This window comes from Coregonus clupeaformis, unplaced genomic scaffold, assembly GCF_020615455.1.
Source record: "Coregonus clupeaformis isolate EN_2021a unplaced genomic scaffold, ASM2061545v1 scaf0618, whole genome shotgun sequence".
NCBI lineage: Eukaryota > Metazoa > Chordata > Actinopteri > Salmoniformes > Salmonidae > Coregonus > Coregonus clupeaformis.
In genome coordinates this window covers 175,806-197,380 of record NW_025534073.1, presented here as the reverse complement: position 1 = coordinate 197,380, position 21,575 = coordinate 175,806, and the positions used below count along the sequence as shown (strand labels likewise).

General features: G+C 45.5%; 1 protein-coding gene across 1 annotated transcript; it reads left to right on the top strand.

The window, feature by feature from the left end:
• Window positions 1-20,519: 20,519 nt before the first annotated feature.
• LOC123485230 lies at window positions 20,520-21,575 on the top strand. Its single transcript, XM_045216137.1, has one exon. The coding sequence runs from the start codon at window positions 20,627-20,629 to the stop codon at window positions 21,500-21,502; it is 876 nt and encodes a 291-aa protein (XP_045072072.1). The 5' UTR covers window positions 20,520-20,626; the 3' UTR covers window positions 21,503-21,575.

The following is a 21,575-nucleotide window of genomic DNA, read 5'->3' as shown; positions in this document are numbered from 1 at the left end:
TCTGTCACCACCACTGTTTACTGCCTCCTCTATGGCCTGGAGGCCTCTGTCACCACCACTGTTTATTGCCTCCTCTATGGGCCTGGAGGCCTCTGTCACCACCACTGTTTATTGCCTCCTCTATGGGCCTGGAGGCCTCTGTCACCACCACTGTTTACTGCCTCCTCTATGGCCTGGAGGCCTCTGTCACCACCACTGTTTACTGCCTCCTCTATGGGCCTGGAGGCCTCTGTCACCACCACTGTTTACTGCCTCCTATATGGGCCTGGAGGCCTCTGTCACCACCACTGTTTACTGCCTCCTCTATGGGCCTGGAGGCCTCTGTCACCACCACTGTTTACTGCCTCCTATATGGGCCTGGAGGCCTCTGTCACCACCACTGTTTACTGCCTCCTCTATGGCCTGGAGGCCTCTGTCACCACCACTGTTTACTGCCTCCTATATGGGCCTGGAGGCCTCTGTCACCACCACTGTTTACTGCCTCCTCTATGGCCTGGAGGCCTCTGTCACCACCACTGTTTACTGCCTCCTCTATGGGCCTGGATGCCTCTGTCACCACCACTGTTTACTGCCTCCTCTATGGGCCTGGAGGCCTCTGTCACCACCACTGTTTACTGCCTCCTCTATGGCCTGGAGGCCTCTGTCACCACCACTGTTTACTGCCTCCATGGGCCTGGGAGGCTAGTAGGGTGAGTTATGGTCCAAGCAGAGGAGGATATGGGAGGCAGCTACACAAACACAAACACACACACGCGCACGCACACACACACACACGCACGCACACACACAGGATATGTTACATACACATGCTATTTCATTAATTAATTGGTTCATAGAAGTTGAGTGGATTTGCCCCTCAGTAGAGAGGAGAAGCACGGTGCTTTAACCCTCCTGTCCAGCCGCTGGCAGTGATCCTTCACTGCCTCTGTCCTGTAATGGGATAGAGGTCGTCACACACCTCCACAAACAGGCTTCCTGCTCCCCAACCCACTGTGTCTGTGTGTGTGTGTGTGTATAAAATCAAATCAAATCGAATCAAAATGTATTTGTCACATTACACATGCACCGAATACAACACTGTGAAATGCTTACTTACAAGCTCTTAACCAACAATGCAGTTTTAAGAAAATAGAGTTAAGAAAATATTCACTAAATAAACTAAAGTAAAATAAATTAAAAAAAATAAAAGAAACACAATAAAATAACAATAATGAGGCTATATACAGGGGGTACCGGTACCGAGTCAATGTGTGGGGGTACAGGTTAGTAGAGGTAATTTGTACATGTAGGTAGGGGTAAAGTGACTATGCATAGATAATAAACAGCGAGGGGGGGTGTCAATGCAAATAGTCCTGGTGGCCATTTGATTAATTGTTCAGGAGTCTTATGGCTTGGGGGTAGAAGCTGTTAAGTAGCCTTTTGGACCTAGACTTGGTGCTCCGGCACCGCTTACCGTGTGGTAGCAGAGAGAACAGTCTATGACTTGGGTGACTGGAGTCTTTGACAATTTTTTGGGCCATACCAGGCGGTGATGCAACTAGTCAGGATGCTCTCGATGGTGCAGCTGTATAACTTTTTGAGGATCTGGGGACCCATGCCAAATCTTTTCAGTCTCCTGAGGGGGAATAGGCTTTGTCGTGCCCTCTTCATGACTTTCTTGGTGTGTTTGGACCATGATAGTTTGTTGGTGATGTGGATACCAAGGAACTTGAAACTCTCGACCCGCTCCACTACAGCCCCATCGATGTGAATGGGGGCAAGTTCGGCCCTCCTTTTCCTGTAGTCCACGATCAGCTCCTTTGTCTTGCTCACATTGAGGGAGAGGTTGTTGTCCTGGCACCACACTGCCAGGTCTCTGACCTCCTCCCTATAGGCTGTCTCATCATTGTCGGTGATCAGGCCTACCACCGTTGTGTCGTCAGCAAACTTAATGATGGAGTTGGAGTCGTGCCTGGCCATGCAGTCGTGGGTGAACAGGGAGTATAGGAGGGGACTAAGCACGCACCCCTGAGGGGTCCCTGTGTTGAGGATCAGTGTGGCAGATGTGTTGTTGCCTACCCTTACCACCTGGGGGCGGCCCGTCAGGAAGTCAAGGATCCAGTTGCAGTGGGAGGTGTTTAGTCCCAGGGTCCTTAGCTTAGTGATGAGCTTTGTGTGTACTATGGTGTTGAACGTTGGGCTGTAGTCAATGAACAGCATTTTCACATAGGTATTCCTTTTGTCCAGGTGGGAAAGGGCAGTGTGGAGTGCGATTGAGATTGCGTCATCTGTGGATCTGTTGGGGCTGTATGCGAATTGGAGTGGGTCTAGGGTTTCCGGGATAATGATGTTGATGTGAATAATGACCAGCCTTTCAAAGCACTTCATGGCTACTGACGTGAGTGCTATGGGGCGGTAGTCATTTAGGCAGGTTACCTTCGCTTTCTTTGGCACAGGGACTATTGTGGTCTGCTTGAAACATGTAGGTATTACAGACTCGGTCAGGGAGAGGTTGAAAATGCAGTAAAGACACTTGCCTGTTGGTCCTCACATGCGTGTCCGTGTGTGTGTGTGTGCGTGCTAGCAGGGGAGTGCTGTTAAATGTTAGTCAATTCACACCACCCATCCTCTCAAGCCGACAAAAATGGATTGAAATCGCTTTACAATTTCAAACATCCAGATCATTTTCTTCTTAATACATGCACACCTCCCCTCACTCCTCCTTCCTCTCATCCTCTCTTTCAGTTACACATAGCTTTGATGTCTTCATTTGAGGGGCTGGGAGGGAGTGCTGTGTGTACAGAGAGGAACTGATTAATACTGTGTGTGTGTGTGTGTGTGTGTGTGTGTGTGTGTGTGTGTGTGTGTGTGTGTGTGTGTGTGTTTGGGTCGGAGGGAGTGTGTTCATGGAGAGCTGCTGATTTAGGGGGCTAGCGCACACACACACTCTTGGGAGTGTTTTTGTTCTTGGGGTCTTTAAAGAGCTCTCAAGCCTTAAGAGCCAACGGGACAGCCTCCATGTGTGTTCCAAATGGCTCGCTATTCACAATATAGAGCACTACTTTAGGGAATAGGGTGCCATTTGGGAGGCAACCTCCGCCTCTGAGTCTGTGTTCTCTGCCTACAATGGTGAGTTCAATGAGAGAGAAAGATAGCACACCTGAAACACACCAGAACATTGAATTCACCCATTTATGGAATACAGCCATAGCCTCTTCCAAATTATTCACATCTCAACATGAAATTAATGATTCCCTCCACCTTCATTTCCTGTGATTGTTATCTCATCAAAGAGGAGATGACAGGTAATTCAGAAGCCTAACTGAAAGATGAGTGGAATGGGTGGAGGATTTGTCGGCTGCAGGAGATTCATACACATACGCGATAAACAGTTAAACTATCTCCATCAGGAACACGATAAACAGTTAAACTGTCTCCATCAGGAACACGATAAACAGTTAAACTGTCTCCATCAGGAACACGATAAACAGTTAAACTGTCTCCATTAGGAACACACGTTAAACTATCTCCATCAAGAACACGATAAACAGTTAAACTGTCTCCATCAAGAACACGATAAACAGTTAAACTGTCTCCATCAAGAACACGATAAACAGTTAAACTGTCTCCATCAGGAACACGATAAACAGTTAAACTGTCTCCATCAGGAACACGATAAACAGTTAAACTGTCTCCATCAGGAACACGATAAACAGTTAAACTGTCTCCATCAGGAACACGATAAACAGTTAAACTATCTCCATCAGGAACACGATAAACAGTTAAATTGTCTCCATCAGGAACACGATAAACAGTTAAACTATCTCCATCAGGAACACGATAAACAGTTAAACTGTCTCCATTAGGAACACACGTTAAACTATCTCCATCAAGAACGCGATAAACAGTTAAACTGTCTCCATCAGGAACACGATAAACAGTTAAACTGTCTCCATCAGGAACACGATAAACAGTTAAACTGTCTCCATCAGGAACACGATAAACAGTTAAACTGTCTCCATCAGGAACACGATAAACAGTTAAACTGTCTCCATTAGGAACACACGTTAAACTATCTCCATCAAGAACGCGATAAACAGTTAAACTGTCTCCATCAGGAACACGATAAACAGTTAAACTGTCTCCATCAGGAACACGATAAACAGTTAAACTGTCTCCATCAGGAACACGATAAACAGTTAAACTGTCTCCATCAGGAACACGATAAACAGTTAAACTGTCTCCATTAGGAACACACGTTAAACTATCTCCATCAAGAACACGATAAACAGTTAAACTGTCTCCATCAAGAACACGATAAACAGTTAAACTGTCTCCATCAGGAACACGATAAACAGTTAAACTGTCTCCATCAGGAACACGATAAACAGTTAAACTGTCTCCATCAGGAACACGATAAACAGTTAAACCTTCTCCATCAGGAACACGATAAACAGTTAAACTATCTCCATCAGGAACACGATAAACAGTTAAACTGTCTCCATCAGGAACACGATAAACAGTTAAACTTCTCCATCAGACGATAAACAGTTAAACTGTCTCCATTAGGAACACACGTTAAACTATCTCCATCAAGAACACGATAAACAGTTAAACTGTCTCCATCAGGAACACGATAAACAGTTAAACTGTCTCCATCAGGAACACAATAAACAGTTAAACTGTCTCCATCAGGAACACGATAAACAGTTAAACTGTCTCCATCAGGAACACGATAAACAGTTAAACTGTCTCCATCAGGAACACGATAAACAGTTAAACTGTCTCCATCAGGAACACGATAAACAGTTAAACTGTCTCCATTAGGAACACACGTTAAACTATCTCCATCAAGAACGCGATAAACAGTTAAACTGTCTCCATCAGGAACACGATAAACAGTTAAACTGTCTCCATCAGGAACACGATAAACAGTTAAACTGTCTCCATCAGGAACACGATAAACAGTTAAACTGTCTCCATCAGGAACACGATAAACAGTTAAACTGTCTCCATTAGGAACACAAACGTTAAACTATCTCCATCAGGAACACGATAAACAGTTAAACTGTCTCCATCAAGAACACGATAAACAGTTAAACTGTCTCCATCAGGAACACGATAAACAGTTAAACTGTCTCCATCAGGAACACGATAAACAGTTAAACTGTCTCCATCAGGAACACGATAAACAGTTAAACCTTCTCCATCAGGAACACGATAAACAGTTAAACTATCTCCATCAGGAACACGATAAACAGTTAAACTGTCTCCATCAGGAACACGATAAACAGTTAAACTATCTCCATCAGGAACACGATAAACAGTTAAACTGTCTCCATTAGGAACACACGTTAAACTATCTCCATCAAGAACACGATAAACAGTTAAACTGTCTCCATCAGGAACACGATAAACAGTTAAACTGTCTCCATCAGGAACACAATAAACAGTTAAACTGTCTCCATCAGGAACACGATAAACAGTTAAACTATCTCCATCAAGAACACGATAAACAGTTAAACTGTCTCCATCAGGAACACGATAAACAGTTAAACTGTCTCCATCAGGAACACGATAAACAGTTAAACTGTCTCCATCAGGAACACGATAAACAGTTAAACTATCTCCATCAGGAACACGATAAACAGTGAAACACAGGAGGAGGTTCCCCATTCATTAGCCTTCAGCCCACTCAATACCACTCAAAGAGGCTCTAATTCAGCTAAAACGAGAGATTGCAAAGATTTCACTTGAAGAGGAGAGAAATGGGAGAGGATATAAAAAGCCTTAGAAATCATTAAATAACCTGGGCGGACTTGATGCTATAAAATAAGTTAATGTTATTTTTCTTTATTTGTTTTTTAATGGTTGTGTTTATTGTCAAAACTAAATAAAGTATTCATTTAATAACCATTGAAAGATCTCACTAGAATAACCATTTGCCTAAAATAACAGAAAACATATGTATTGTAGCAAGAACTGAATATTTTGGTATTTGCATATTTTTGGTCACCGCTAAGTAGCTCACCAGGCAATAATTAATTAATCCCAAACTGAATTAAGGCGTTATTACTGGCTACGGGCGATCTCATTATTTGCCTTATTAAATCTGCTGTAAAAGGCTTGCTGTGCTTCTGTCAGGTTTGGAGCGGGCAGCCGACTAGACGGCCCACAGGGCAACTCGCGCACTCCACCAGCTGAGGCCCCCGCCGATCATTACCAAGGCAACGGCATGGCAAGAAGATATAGGGCCTGCCAAATGGAAAATGTCAATGACAGTAGATATGTTGATAGAGTGGTGTAGCGTTAAAGCAGGGGGCTGAGGCTGGGAAAGAGGAGGAGGAGGGGAGAAAGGGGGATAGGAGAGGGGAGGAGAGGAGTGAAGGGAGCTGGGAGAGGAGGGGGAGGAGTGAAAGGAGCTGGGAGAGGAGGGGGGAGGAGTGAAGGGAACTGGGAGAGGAGGGTGGAGGAGTGAAGGGAGCTGGGAGAAGAGGGGGAGGAGTAAAGGGAGCTGGGAGAGGAGGGGGAGGAGTGAAGGGAGCTGGGAGAGGGGAGGGGAGGAGTGAGCTGGGAGAGGAGGGTGTTCAGTGTGTGTGTGTGTGTGTATGAGTGTGTGTGTCTGTATATGAGTGTGGGTGTGTGTGTGTGTCTGTATATGAGTGTGTGTGTGCGTGTGTGTGTGTGTGTGACGAGGGAGACAAGCTAAATGAGAAGCTGAGTGTAATCTGGCAGAGCTGACAGGGAGAGCCTGTCTGCCTTCATTAGAATACAATTCCTCTGGATGCAGTCAGACACACACACACAAAGACACAGACCCCCCCCCACACACACACACACTCAACACCTCTCCCAACCGCCCTTCACGGCAGTTGTCCAACCCCTAGTCTCCCCTGGTAGACAGTGTGGTATTGGTGAGGGCAATGTGTGCGTGCTAAGAGCCAAAGTTAGGGGTAGAGTGAGATCAGACAAAATCAGCGTGGACACCCCCATGGCTGACACCTCCCTTCAGGGACTCTGTACCATTGAACTAATGTCCATTTAGGATCTCAAATGGGATATTGACCAGTCATATTAAAAGTACATCTACAGTACACTAACTGTACGCAGACAGACAGACAGACAGACAGACAGACAGACAGACAGGTGTAGATAAAGAGACAAATTGATAGTCCGTAAGGGAAAGAATGGTGGAGTGGTACAGGAGGAGGGTGGACCTAGATGCAGCAGTAGGGGAAAGAATGGTGGAGTGGTACAGGAGGAGGGTGGGCCTAGATGCAGCAGTAGGGGAAAGAATGGTGGAGTGGTACAGGAGGAGGGTGGGCCTAGATGCAGCAGTAGGGGAAAGAATGGTGGAGTGGTACAGGAGGAGGGTGGGCCTAGATGCAGCAGTAGGGGAAAGAATGGTGGAGTGGTACAGGAGGAGGGTGGGCCTAGATGCAGCAGTAGGGGAAAGAATGGTGGAGTGGGCCTAGATGCAGCAGTAGGGGAAAGAATGGTGGAGTGTACAGGAGGAGGGTGGGCCTAGATGCAGCAGTAGGGGAAAGAATGGTGGAGTGGTACAGGAGGAGGGTGGGCCTACATTTAGCAGTCATGCCAGGGTGAATAAATCTCATCCAGTGTGAGGGAGAGAGTGAACGATGCCAACCACCGCAGGCAGACAAACAGGCCAGCCCCAGTCTTTTAATCACATCCCAATATGTATAATTCCAGTGTATGCTTCACTAGTTGGTTTGTATGAGTAGGGGTGTTAGGCTACTGCTCAGGTTAATCTAATGAGCATCACATAAGTTTCAGTAGGCCCCCAGGTGTGTGTGAATATTCTAGCCTGATCCCAGATCTGTTTGTGTTCTCTTGTCAACCCCTTGTCATTATCACGCCGATGCGCCAAAAGATCTGGGATCAAGCTACAGTATCATCTATCTGCCATGTGTGAACAATATAGACACAAATGGTGTGTTCTATTGGAGTGAATAGAACCTTGAGCACAACAACGGGTCTTTTCAAAAAAGAACAAACTGACCTGATAGTGTGGTCCACTCCTTCAAAAGTGACTCTCACCAGTAGTAACTGCAGAGAGGGAGAGGGGGAAAGAGAGAGAGATAGATGGAGAGAAAGAAAGAAAGAAAGAAAGAAAGAAAGAAAGAAAGAAAGAAAGAAAGAAAGAAAGAAAGAAAGAAAGAAAGAAAGAGAGGGGAGAGAGAGAAGATAGAAAGTAAAATAGAAAAAGAGAAAAGGGTTTAAATAAATGAAAAGGACTTTAGGACTCTGTACTTTACAGACACTAGGCTAGGTAGTAACAGATCCTCAGCCTTCTGCTCTTAAGAGGATTCTAGTTCATTAATAGATAAGGACAGTGGGAGACTGAGGAGAGGAGAGGAGAGGGTGATGAAAGGAATGGTGGCACTTCACCTTTTCTTCTCTGGGATGAAGGTATAGACTCATTCAACAGCAGGGACTATTTTCTATAGGCTGCTTGTTACCAGACATGGTGGCATCGCTTCAAATCATACGGGGACAATAATCATTTGACCTAAAACATCAGTTTGAGGACAATGCATCTAAATTGAATGGACTTTTTCCATCCTTCTCCCTGTCACTGTAACTTCACACACTGTCCATGAGTCACTGTCCACACTGTATTCCACATGGCCACAGAGAGTTTATGCAAACGACATCCAACAATCCATTTAGCAGAGAATCTTGCTAACGAGATTAGCCTACCGAGCTAACTCCGGCAATAGCGAGGGGATGAGGCCTGAGAGGATAATCGGCCCACTTCATCGACACATTTTCTTTTTATATCTTTCCTCCTCCCCTTCAGTCGTTAGCTTCTGTCGCTGACACACGTCTCACCTACAACCCAGACTCCCCAGGGAGCACTGACAGAGGTCAGAGGTTAGGGTTCATCGTCTCAGACAGGGCTTCTGACCGTTTCACCCCATCAACGATTGCATCCTGATCAATAACCAGCTGACCAATTTAACTTTAATGGTAGAAGGCTGATGTTGCCTCTAGAAAACTGATTCAGGATCAGTGTTGTTTTCAGGGTCAGCTTTTCTGCCCTTAAAGGAAAATTCCACCCAAAACCAGTCTTTTTGTATTTGTTTCATTAGTCCATTGTTGACATAGTCCCAAAATGTTTTGCTTGTCAGCAATCAAGTTTTCAAGATATGTAACTTTCAAAATACAGAAATCATCCCCGTATGATATGGGGCAAAACGTCTGACATTTGAATGATCCCTCTGTGTCTAAATCCACCATTAAAACCCCATTCCCTCTGCCCACGCTGTGCAACACAAAGCCAGGCCCCCCAGAAACAAGATTAGGAACCAACGAGATGTCAGATGCCCATGATACCCTCTGCTCCATCAAACCTCCAGTGAGATGCAATTGTGGTCGGGTTGAGGAAGGGGCAGTTTCAAGGGCAACCAGCATTGCCAGTACACATGGTAATTTGTACTGGGCAGGGCTGAGTTTCCCAAAACTTTTATTACCGCTAAGATCATCTGAAGTTCAGGAGTAAAAACAAACAAAATATAATTATTGTAAAATTGACTGTGTCCATAAATTTAAAAAAAGATCATCTGAAGTCCATCGGTAGGCAATGGATGAACGATGATCTTAGTGCTACGAAGTTTTGGGAGCTCAGCCCAGATCAGTCTAAAGAAGAGGAATTCTCCCAGTTAGAATAACAGGTTTGGGCTGTTAGATGTGTTACATGTTTGTTATTTTTCAATTGGACCTGATCTGCATCTTGTGGTTGGAAAGCACCTAGCAGTCTGAGGCCCTCAGCTGTCTTAGCATCCCAGTGGTTTACACTCAGTGAGATAGAATTTGTGATCCAGTAGGCAGAGGGAGTGACTGACAGCTACAGTGTATATAGTGTTTAATAGTAGTTACACATTTACCTGAACTATTGTAGCTTAGGAGGAAAATGTATATTTGAGGATTGACAGTGTATTCTTATTCTCCCTCCCTCCCTCCACTCTTTCACTCTACTCCAGCTCTCTCAGTCATTATTCCCTCCCTCCCCTTCTCTCTTTCTCCCTCCCTCATACCAAACATGCTCTCTACAGGAAGTGCAGAATACACACTGTGCCCACCTGCTCTCTTCCCGACAGATAGTTACTCCAGTGTGTGTGTGTGTGTTTGTGTCTGTCTACACAATGAATGGAGTGGGGAGCACACCAGCTCTTTTCTGAGTCTATAGTACCCCTCTGGTGGTGGTAGCCAATGACTTATAACGCTGTCCTGCAGTCAGAGAACAACAACTTATAACGCTGACCTGCAGTCAGAATACAACAACAACTTATAACGCTGACCTGCAGTCATAATACAACAACGACTTATAATGCTGTCCTGCAGTCAGAATACAACAACGACTTATAACGCTGTCCTGCAGTCAGAATACAACAACGACTGACAGAGAGACAGCAAGACAGAGAGCAACGCAATCACATACAGCGAGAGACAGGAGAGAGAGTGAGAGAAAGAGAGAGAGATGGGGAAGAAGGAATACAAATGGAGATGAGAGATACAGAAGGAGAGAAAAAGAGAGAGCAAGACGAAGAGAGAGAGAAAGAAAGGCAGATAGAAAAAAAAGAAAGAGAGAGAGTGGAGGGAGGGAGGGAGCAATCAAAAGGACTTTAGCCAGTTGGCTTTCCCCTCACACGCCTGGTCTAATTGTGTCTTGTGGATTAGCAGCTCAGCTATTCTCCACGGTAGTACAGATTAACCATAGCCTATTCCTATCAATGACTACCCACACTACCATCCCTATCACACTTTAGACATATTGCCATTCCTACCACAGAGTAGACATATTGTCATTCCTACCACATAGTAGACATATTGTCATTCCTACCACATAGTAGACATATTGCCATTCCTACCACATAGTAGACATATTGTCATTCCTACCACAGAGTAGACATATTGTCATTCCTACCACATAGTAGACATATTGTCATTCCTACCACAGAGTAGACATATTGTCATTCCTACCACAGAGTAGACATATTGCTTTTCCTACCACAGAGTAGACATATTGCTTTTCCTACCACAGAGTAGACATATTGCTTTTCCTACCACAGATTAGCCATGATATTGCCATTCCTACCACAGAGTCGCCATGATATTGCCATTCCTACCACAGAGTAGACCAGGGTTGCCCAACCCTGTTCCTGGAGAGCTACCCTCCTGTAGGTTTCCGCTCCAACCCCAGGTGTTACTAACCTGATTCATCTTATCAACCTGCTAATTATTAGAATCAGGTGTGCTAGATTAGGGTTGGAGTAAAAACCTACAGGACGGTAGCTCTCCAGGAACAGGGTTGGTCAGTCCTGGAGTAGACATATTGTCATTCCTACCACAGAGTAGACATATTGTCATTCCTGTGGCGTAGCAGTAGCAGCCGTACAGGACAGGGTCATCTGTCTCCATTTCCTCTTCCTGTCTCTCTGTCACCAACACCAGCTCAGCTCTAATCAATCTAATTAGTCAACCACTACAAAATAACCCCCTCTCTACCCCCTTCCCCAGAAGTAAAGAGGGGTATAGAGGAAAGGGGTAGAGAGGGTTATAGAGGAAAGGGGTAGAGAGGGTTATAGAGGGAAGGGGTAGAGAGGGTTATAGAGGGAAGGGGTAGAGAGGGTTATAGAGGGAAGGGATAGAGAGGGTTATAGAGGGAAGGGATAGAGAGGGTTATAGAGGGAAGGGGTAGAGAGGGTTATAGAGGGAAGGGGTAGAGAGGGTTATAGAGGGAAGGGGTAGAGAGGGTTATAGAGGGAAGGGGTAGAGAGGGTTATAGAGGGAAGGGGTAGAGAGGGTTATAGAGGGAAGGGGTAGAGAGGGTTATAGAGGAAAGGGGTAGAGAGGGTTATAGAGGGAAGGGGTAGAGAGGGTTATAGAGGGAAGGGGTAGAGAGGGTTATAGAGGGAAGGGGTAGAGAGGGTTAAAGTGTTGCCCAGCATGAAAAGACAAGAGGTCTATGAATCCTGTGCATCTCTTCCACAATCCTCTCTGACAATGGCACCCTAATTAAAACAGCAGCATCTCTACTTCAGGACTTAATAGTTTAACGAGATGACAGCTCTGGAGTGGGCTGGTTACTAATTAAACACAAGCAATCAAGTAGCACCTTAGTGGTGGGAAAGGTAGTGCCTTAGTGGTGGAAGAGGGGAGTGTGTGTGTGTGTGTGCGCCCATGCTACAGTATGTCTATATCTCTCAAATATGTCTAGCCTCTGTCAAGTCTAGAAAATAATCGAACTAGGACACCCTATTGTCTGTTCAGAGATGGGGAAATATAAATGTCACATTATGCATTCACACGCACTCTCCTCTCTCTCTCCTTCCCTCTCACGTACTTAGAAGATGACAACAGCTTCATCTGCAACCCTGGCCTGTTGCCTGCCTCCCTGCCTACCTGCCTCTCCACCAGGCTTAGAACTGATTTATTTAGCTGAACTATTTAGCTCAGCTGTATAACTGCTGTAACTCTGGTGTGTGTCGCTAAGTGAACGTGGAGCGTTGTTTTAACTGGTCCCCCAGGCAGGACCCAACATGGCCATTAAACATGAAAGTTACTCAGCAGGCTAAACACCCAGCTAATTAGAGGTGTGTCCCCCAGGTGCCCCAGGCCCTGTATGTTTACTGGGAGAAGAGAGAGAGAAATACTGGGCGAGAGAAGAGCTCCCCAAGGCTCGGTTTCTAGTAGCTTAGCTTCAAGAGCTATGGCTCTTGCCTCTTTCTTTATCGGCAGCGCTCACTTTCTCTCGTTGTGTGCCTCTTTCTCAAATTGTCTCTCGATCTACCTCTCCTTTCTTCTTTTCAATTAACACACTTGGTCTGCCTTTCCTCCACCTCGCTCACTGTCTCACGCGCTCTCTCTCTCTCGCCCTCGATCACTTTTCATCTCATCCCCTCTCTGCCTCCCTCCTTACATTTGACATTTTAGTCATTTAGCAGACGCTCTTATCCAGAGCGACTTACAGTAGTGTGTGCATACATTTTCATACTTTTTTCGACCTTCCCTCCCTCTCTCTTCAGATCTGTTAATCAGGGGAGTATGATTGCTTATTGTATGCTAATCTGGCCAGCCTAAACAAAAGCCATTTAATATGAGTGGGATAAATGGCCATTTGATGACTTCGTAAACCATTGAGAATTCCCCAACGGCTGGGGGACGACTCCACTGCTATGATCTGGATCTCTGGATATCTGTGGGAGTGTGTCTGTGTGTGATCTGAGGAGAGGAGAGGAAAGGGAAAAGGAGAGGAGAAGGAGGGAAAAGGAGAGGAGAGGGAAAAGGAGAGGGAGGGAAAAGGAGAGGAGAGGGAGGGAAAAGGAGAGGAGAGGGAGGGAAAAGGAGAGGAGAGGGAGGGAAAAGGAGAGGAAAGGGAGGGAAAAGGAGAGCTATGGGGGAGCTAAAGCAAGTCTTCAGGTCTCAGGCAAGGTTACTTATCTAATAAGCATGGTTCACCAACCACCTCTGTTACACTAATACCAAGTTAGTCATCCACATTTGCACTATTACTTTGACTTATACCCTCCGTCTCTTTTCTCTCCTAAAGTGTCCTAAATTCAGGGTCCCACTTTAAAGGAAACATAACTTTTAAGTCTTAATGAAGCCTTTATAAGGCCTATATAAACCCCCTCTCTCTTGTTCTCTCTTAGTGAAGCACACTTGGGTTCATTCATCTCCATATTCCTTTACAGCAGCATTCTATCCTGTTGCCTCTCTTTGAACTCAACGTGGGGCATGAATTAAAACACTATTTAAAGCCAAAATGACAGGACTTCTCTCTCACACACACACACACACACACACACACACACACACACACACACACACACACACACACACACACACACACACCACGTGGCTGTGATCTCCCCACTCAAATGTTACTTTATGAACTGAACTGATGTAATGGAAGCAGGTATTAGAGTGGGTTGGAGACGTAGACAGTGCAGTCAGTAGGTAGTCTATATAGGGATGAGGATGCACTCTGTGACACTGGTTGTGTTCTGATTCCATACTGTTCTGATGTCCCGCCCCCCGTGGATTTAAAAGCAGTGGACTGGTGGGGTAGACATGGGATAGAGGGAGTTTGCATAATTTCTTACACCAGTTCATTCTTTTTAAATCCCTGAGGGGGTGTGAACAGAGATTACAACTAGCTGTGTACATGACTGAGCATCTACACACACCAGCATCCCACTATATGAGTACAGCATGGGGGTTTGGACTCAGTACAGGCATGGATAAAATAATAGTATTATTACAGTTACAAACACTTCAGTCTCTTTCTCTGTGTGTGAAGGCAGCCATCCATCAGAGGGTATTGTCTGTCTGTCTGCCTGGGTCTAATCCAGTTGCTCTGCAGTAGATAGATTAGCAGCAGAGTAAAGGTTGCTGTGTTAAGATTGGCTGTCCCTACTCCCTGCAGCACATATGGGTGAGTGTCTGGCCCCGTGAGCGGTAACGCACATACACACACATTAGCGCAAGCACGGACGCACACAAATTCAGTTTGATCCCTCCAGAAGGACACCTATAAAAACAGCCAGGGACAAAAAGATAAAAACCCTAAAATGTCTAGATAAAGACAGAATCCACTTCTCCTTGAGGGAGAACTGTAACTAGAACAGGGAGAAGGAGATAGAAGAGGAAAGAGGACGGCTGTGTCATAAATGCTGTAGGTGGGTGTAGTGGTGGAATCAAGCGCAGGACACCGAAGTATAGTCCAAAAGACTTTAGTGGAATATCCAACAAGGAAAACAGAACAAACTTGCCCGAAGGCGAAACTACGCACGTAGGCGACAAACAAAAGGCGCACTACACAGGTGCGTAAAACGCTCCAACAAAGTGGAGTAAAGCTCAACCGAGCGAATAAGGAAATCGACAAGCAAACATACGACAGGAACAATCACACACAAACACAGACACACCCAACAAGACTTAAATAGAACACTAATGAGGACTAACTAGACACAGGTGTACAACATCAAGACCAAACCAAACGAACATGAAACATAGATCGGTGGCAGCTAGTACTCCGGGGACGACGACCGCCGATGCCTGCCCGAACCAGGAGGAGGAGCAGCCTCGGCCGAAACCGTGACAGGCTGGCTGGGTTGAAATCACCTTGTGCAGAGCGCAGTGTTATTTGCATGGTGCATAATCTCCAAGGCTCTGCCATGCAAATGAGTTGGAAAGTAGAGAGGAGGGAGGGAGAGATGGAGAGGAGGGAAGAGATGGAGAGAGATGAAGCAGAGGAGAGAGGGGAAGAGATGGAGAGAGATGAAGCAGAGGAGAGAGGGGAAGAGATGGAGAGAGATGAAGCAGAGGAGAGAGGGGAAGAGATGGAGAGAGAGGGAAAGATGGAGCGATAGGAGAGGGTGAGAAAGGGATAAATAGATAAAGAGAAAAGGGGGAGAGAGAGAAGTGGAGACTTTGGGGATGGATGGCTGTCAGAGAATTATTTATCCGTGGACAGCCAGGCGGCACAGACACAGTAAATCACTTAACACCACCAGACTCTTCCAATCAAAGTTAAAGAGCCCCGGCTGAGAGCTCTACCAGACACTTCCAATCAAAGTTACAGAGCCTCGGCTGAGAGCTTCACCAGACACTTCCATTCAAAGTTACAGAGCCCCGGCTGAGAGCTCTACCAGACATTTCCAATCAAAGTTACAGACCCCGGCTGAGAGCTCTACCAGACACTTCCAATCAAAGTTACAGAGCCCCGGCTGAGAGCTTCACCAGACACTTCCAATCAAAGTTACAGAGCCCCGGTTGAGAGCTCTACCAGACACTTCCAATCAAAGTTACAGAGCCCCGGCTGAGAGCTCTACCAGACACTTCCAATCAAAGTTACAGACCCCGGCTGAGAGCTCTACCAGACACTTCCAATCAAAGTTACAGAGCCCCGGCTGAGAGCTTCACCAGACACTTCCATTCAAAGTTACAGAGCCCAGCTGAGAGCTCTACCAGACACTTCCAATCAAAGTTACAGAGCCCCGGCTGAGAGCACTACCAGACACTTCCAATCAAAGTTACAGAGCCCCGGTTGAGAGCTCTACCAGACACTTCCAATCAAAGTTACAGAGCCCCGGCTGAGAGCTCTACCAGACACTTCCAATCAAAGTTACAGAGCCCCGGCTGAGAGCTTCACCAGACACTTCCATTCAAAGTTACAGAGCCCCGGCTGAAAGCTCTACCAGACACTTCCAATCAAAATTACAGAGCCCCGGCTGAGAGCTCCACCAGACACTTCCAATCAAAGTTACAGAGCCCCGGCTGAGAGCTCTACCAGACACTTCCAATCAAAGTTACAGAGCCCCGGCTGAGAGCTCTACCAGACACTTCCAATCAAAGTTACAGAGCCCCGGCTGAGAGCTCTACCAGACACTTCCAATCAAAGTTACAGAGCCCCGGCTGAGAGCTCTACCAGACACTTCCAATCAAAGTTACAGAGCCCCGGCTGAGAGCTCTACCAGACACTTCCAATCAAAGTTACAGAGCCCCGGCTGAGAGCTCTACCAGACACTTCCAATCAAAGTTACAGAGCCCCGGCTGAGAGCTCCACCAGACTCTCCCAATCACAGTTACAGAGCACCGGCTGAGAGCTCTATCAGACACTTCCAATCAAAGTTACAGAGCCCCAGCTGAGAGCTCCACCAGACACTTCCATTCAAAGTTACAGAGCCCCGGCTGAGAGCTCTACCAGACACTTCCAATCAAAGTTACAGAGCACCGGCTGAGAGCTCTACCAGTCTTCCAATCAAGACCCTCAGAGTTACAGACACACACAGAGAGCTCTGCCTGTCTGATGGGGAGTTGGAATACAAACTGTTTCAGGGACACGTAAGGCTGTGTTTACACAGGCAGCCCAAGTCTGATCTTTTGACAATCAGATCAGCTCTTTTTGTTTTGACAATAATTGGGCAAAAGATCAGAATTGTGCTGCCTGTGTAAAGTAGACTATATGGCCCTGATATCATCCTTTACCCTCATTTCTTTGATTGCTTCAACCTTCCACCCACACACTGTGGAAATACTTTTTTCTTACCTGAGAGAATGGTTTTCCACATGCACACACAGATTTGGCTCTCACCAAAAGCTCTAGAGAACCCTCTCTATTGTTAAGACTGAGAACATTGACAACTGAAATCCAATACAGCTTTATAGATTTCTAGGAAACAGGAAACGGGAAACATATTGCTCCTGAGATATATTCAATATATATATTGAATATATCTCAGGAGCAATATGTTTCCTGTTTCCTGTTTCCTAGAAAGCTATAAAGCTGTATATCAGGAGACTAGTGGGTTAGTGTGGTTATCTGTAGCTAAGCTGGTAGAGCACGGCGCTTGTAACGCCAGGGTAGTGGGTTCGATCCCCGGGACCACCCATGCACAAAAATGTATGCACGCATGACTGTAAGTCGCTTTGGATAAAAGCATCTGCTAAATGGCATATTATTATTATTTTAAACTGAGTGTACGAAACATTAAGAACACATGCTCTTCTCCATGACATAGACTGACCAGGTGAAAGCTATGATCCCTTATTGATGTCACCTGTTAAATCCACTTCAATCAGTGTAGATGAAGGGGAGGAGACAGGTTAAAGAAGGATTTTCAAGCCTTGAGACATGGATTGTGTATGTGTGCCATTCAGAGGGTGAATTGGCAAAACAAAAGATTCATTTGAACGGGGGTATGGTAGTAGGTGCCAGGCGCACTGGTTTGAGTGTGTCAAGAACTGCAACGCTGCTGGATTTTTCACGCTCAACAGTTTCCTGTGTGTATCAAGAATGGTCCACCACCCAAAGGACATCCAGCCAACTTGACACAACTGTGGGAAGCGTTGGAGTCAACATGGGCCAGCATCCCTGTGGAACGCTTTCGACACCTTGTAGAGTCCATGCCCTGACGAAATGAGGCTATTCTGAGGGCAAAAAGGGAAGGCTCAATATTAGGAAGGCATTCTTAATGTTTGTTATACTCAGTGTATATCATACTGTATATGTTGTATTGCTCTTTATATATAAGGAGACTAGTGGGTTAACTGTATGGGTGAAATCAATCCTGGAAGGTTTCCTAGACAGACTCGGGACCAACGCCCACACAAACACACAGCAGGGGGAACTAGAAAAGAAAGACCATTAAAAGTGTAGAGGAGAGTAAACAGAGGACAGAGTTAAAGGAGGCACAAATATACAGTAATGGAACTCAGAGGGCAGCATTTACCAAGGGAGATAACTCTCCTATTCTCCTTTAATAAACAGCAGGTATCTGCAGGCTGCAGTGGGGCAGCCTTTATTGTTTAATATCAGGCAGATAAAGCTGCTTGACAGATCCCAGGAGAGGAGGGAGGAAGGTAGGTAGGTAGGGAGAGGAGGAAAGAGAGAGGGAGGGAGGGTGAGGAGGGAGAGGGAGAGAGAGAGGGAGAAGGAGAGAGGACATAGAAAGAGAACGAAAGAAAGAGGGAGAGAGTGACAGGTGGAGAGAGAGATTCAAAGAGAGAGAGAAAGAGAACGTCAGACAGAGAGAAAGAGATGGAGAGTCACAGGAGACTGAAAGAAGAGAGCGCAACAGAGTGGCCCATCAGAAAATTCACTTGAAGATTAAATTACATTCCCAGTGAAAAAGGTGCATCTGAGTTCAGAAGTTAATCTTCTAAACCTTCAGGTATCATTAAGGCCTAGAGAGGGCAGCAGGGTTCAGTGCTGTCCCCAATAAATAATGTTATTACCGAAAGGATTTAATATACTGGGGTCCCATATCAAACCATTTCATTACAATAATATAGAATGCCATTCCTGATTGTCTCTTTTCATTAGGAGAGGATGCACAGTAAGAGGTGAAGGACACCAGAAAAATAACACAATGTTACTGTTTGGCCTTAAAAACAGCACACAGATGTATGCACCCTGAAAATACACTGAAATAACAGAAAATACACTGGAATAACTGAAAATACACTGAAATAGCTGAAAATACACTGGAATAGCTGAAAATACACCTAAATAACAGAAAATACACGTCATGAAATCCCATACACTATTTCATTGGGTGGTAGGTTGTTGATTATTGCTCAGTAACCTACCTGTGTGTTAAAGGTGGTCTCTCTGTCCTCAGTGGCTTTGTAGACCCCTGATGGCAGTTCCATAGCCTGCAGATCAGACAGGAAGAGAACTGAAGCAATCAAACAGTTGGTTCCAGAGTAATACATTCATAGCACCACAGCATTTCCGTAGGTATACATCTGTAATGCGATACAGCTTTATTCTAAAATGGATTAAAACAATGTTTTCGTCATCAATCTACACACAATACCCCATAATGACAAAGCAAATTTTTTTTGCTACTTTATTAAAAATACAAAACGGAAGTACCTTATTTACATAAGTATTCAAACCCTTTGCTATTAGACTCAGGTACATCCTGTTTCCATTGATCGTCCTTGAGATGTTTCTACAACTTGATTGGAGTCCACCTGTGGTAAATTCAATTGATTGGACATGATTTGGAAAGGCACACACCTGTCTATGCACAAGTTTTTGAGCCGTTTCCGCTCTACTTCCTGAACTCCTCCCGTCGATGCAATCCACTTCCGTTCTGCCGGGCTGGGTTTGTTTTGCTAGCTAGCTCCGTTGTGCCGACAAAGCACTGATATCGCAGTGACAAAGAGGATATAAAAATTACAATTACAACATGAAGAAAAGTGGTTCGGGAACGACGTGTGCGGTAGTTGGTTGCAAAAACTTGAGAAAGCACCTGAACGAGTGGTTAGATAGAGAGTGCTACGACCACAAACCAGCTACGAAGAGGCAATGTCCATGCGCTCCATTGTTTACATTTTTTCGCAAGCCTGATACCGACTCGGAATCAAGGACCTGGCTGAAGGCATTGAATCTAAAGAAACCACCCCTCAACGTTTTTGTTTGTTCCTATCACTTTGTTGACCAAAAACCTACCAAGGATAATCCTTTCCCAGAGTTGTGGTTGGGATACAATCGCCCTCCCCAGCCAAAGAGGCGTCAACTCACCCAGCGGACCACTGCCTCCCCCCAGATAAAGAAACGCAGACTTGAATCTGAGGGTAAGTTCAGCAACTTTAGCTATGAAGCTGACAATACTGTTAATTATGAAGAAGTTGTCATACATTAACATTGCTACCGGAATTTTGCTAAGGCAGTTGATTGTTTTGGAGATGGGACAAACAATGCCCACGATAGCTACATCATTAATTGTGTGTGTGTGTGTGTGTGTGTGTGTGTGCCTGCCTGCGTGTGCCTTAGTCTACATCATAAATACAATGCAAGGTGGCAGGCTGTTGTGATGATGATTGTGTGTGTGCGTGTGAGTGCAATGTTGTAGTACACATTTTTCCATTGTGATGTTTGTAGTGAGAGGACTCTATGCCTGCATTAATTTTGCTCCATCCATGTTTTCTCTTCCCCTTTTTAGATGCTCCAGAAACCTGTCAGCCTGTCTGTGAGGCCGAGCCTGCTACACCAAAATTTCGAGATGCCCAGACCCAATGGGAGGATCCGTCACATATTGATCACATTTACTGTTCAACAACACAGTCTGTTAAAGTAGACAAGGCCACACAGTGCGAGGCAGAAATGGGTCCTACTGTGACCAGCACCACGGTCATTGATGATGCTAGGTCCCGGCTGTATACAGGAGTGCTTATGGTTCAATTATTCACCCTGGTGACGGTGTTGTTGCCTTTCAGTAAGCCATCAATTACCCTTCCTGTTGTTGACCAAATACTTATGACGTTGATGAAACTAAAACTAAACCTAATATTAGGAGATATTGCTCACCGCTTCAATGTGTCTACATCCATGGCAAGCATTGTGATTAGTCACTGGATTGACGTGATGGGTGAACAGTTCAAAGTCCTGATCCCCTGGCTTCCAAGAGAGACCATTCGTGCCACCATGCCCTTGTCGTTTCAGAGGAACTACCCTCGAACCACCTGCATCATTGACTGTGCCGAAAGTGCCATGCAGAGAGCCACAAACCACGACTCAAGGAGTGACACTTTCAGCCAGTATAAATCACGCAACACTGTGAAATATCTCATCGCTGTGGCCCCTAATGGGCTAATCATGTATATATCTGATGCCTATGCTGGCAGAAGCAGCGATAAGGTTATCACCATGGACAGTGGGTTCCTAGACTATCTGAGGGCTGGTGATGAGGTCATGGCGGACCGTGGGTTCACCATTCGAGACTTGCTTGATGAGAGAAGGGTCAGTTTGAACATCCCTGCTTTCACCTACAGGCGCAATCAGTTGACCAATGAGGAGACGACACGCACCAGGCGAGTAGCCAATGTCCGCATACATGTGGAAAGAGCAATCCAGAGACTGAAGGTGTTTAAGATTTTATCCCAGAATGTTCCCATCAGCATGGCACCGAAACTGGACAACATCTTAACCATCTGTGCTGGCCTAGTTAACCTGAAGAGTCCACTGATCAGTGAGGTTTAGAATCTTGCCCTGTGTCCCTGTCTACCAACACCCAGCCATGTTGTTCATTAAATACAGATAAACACAACAAATA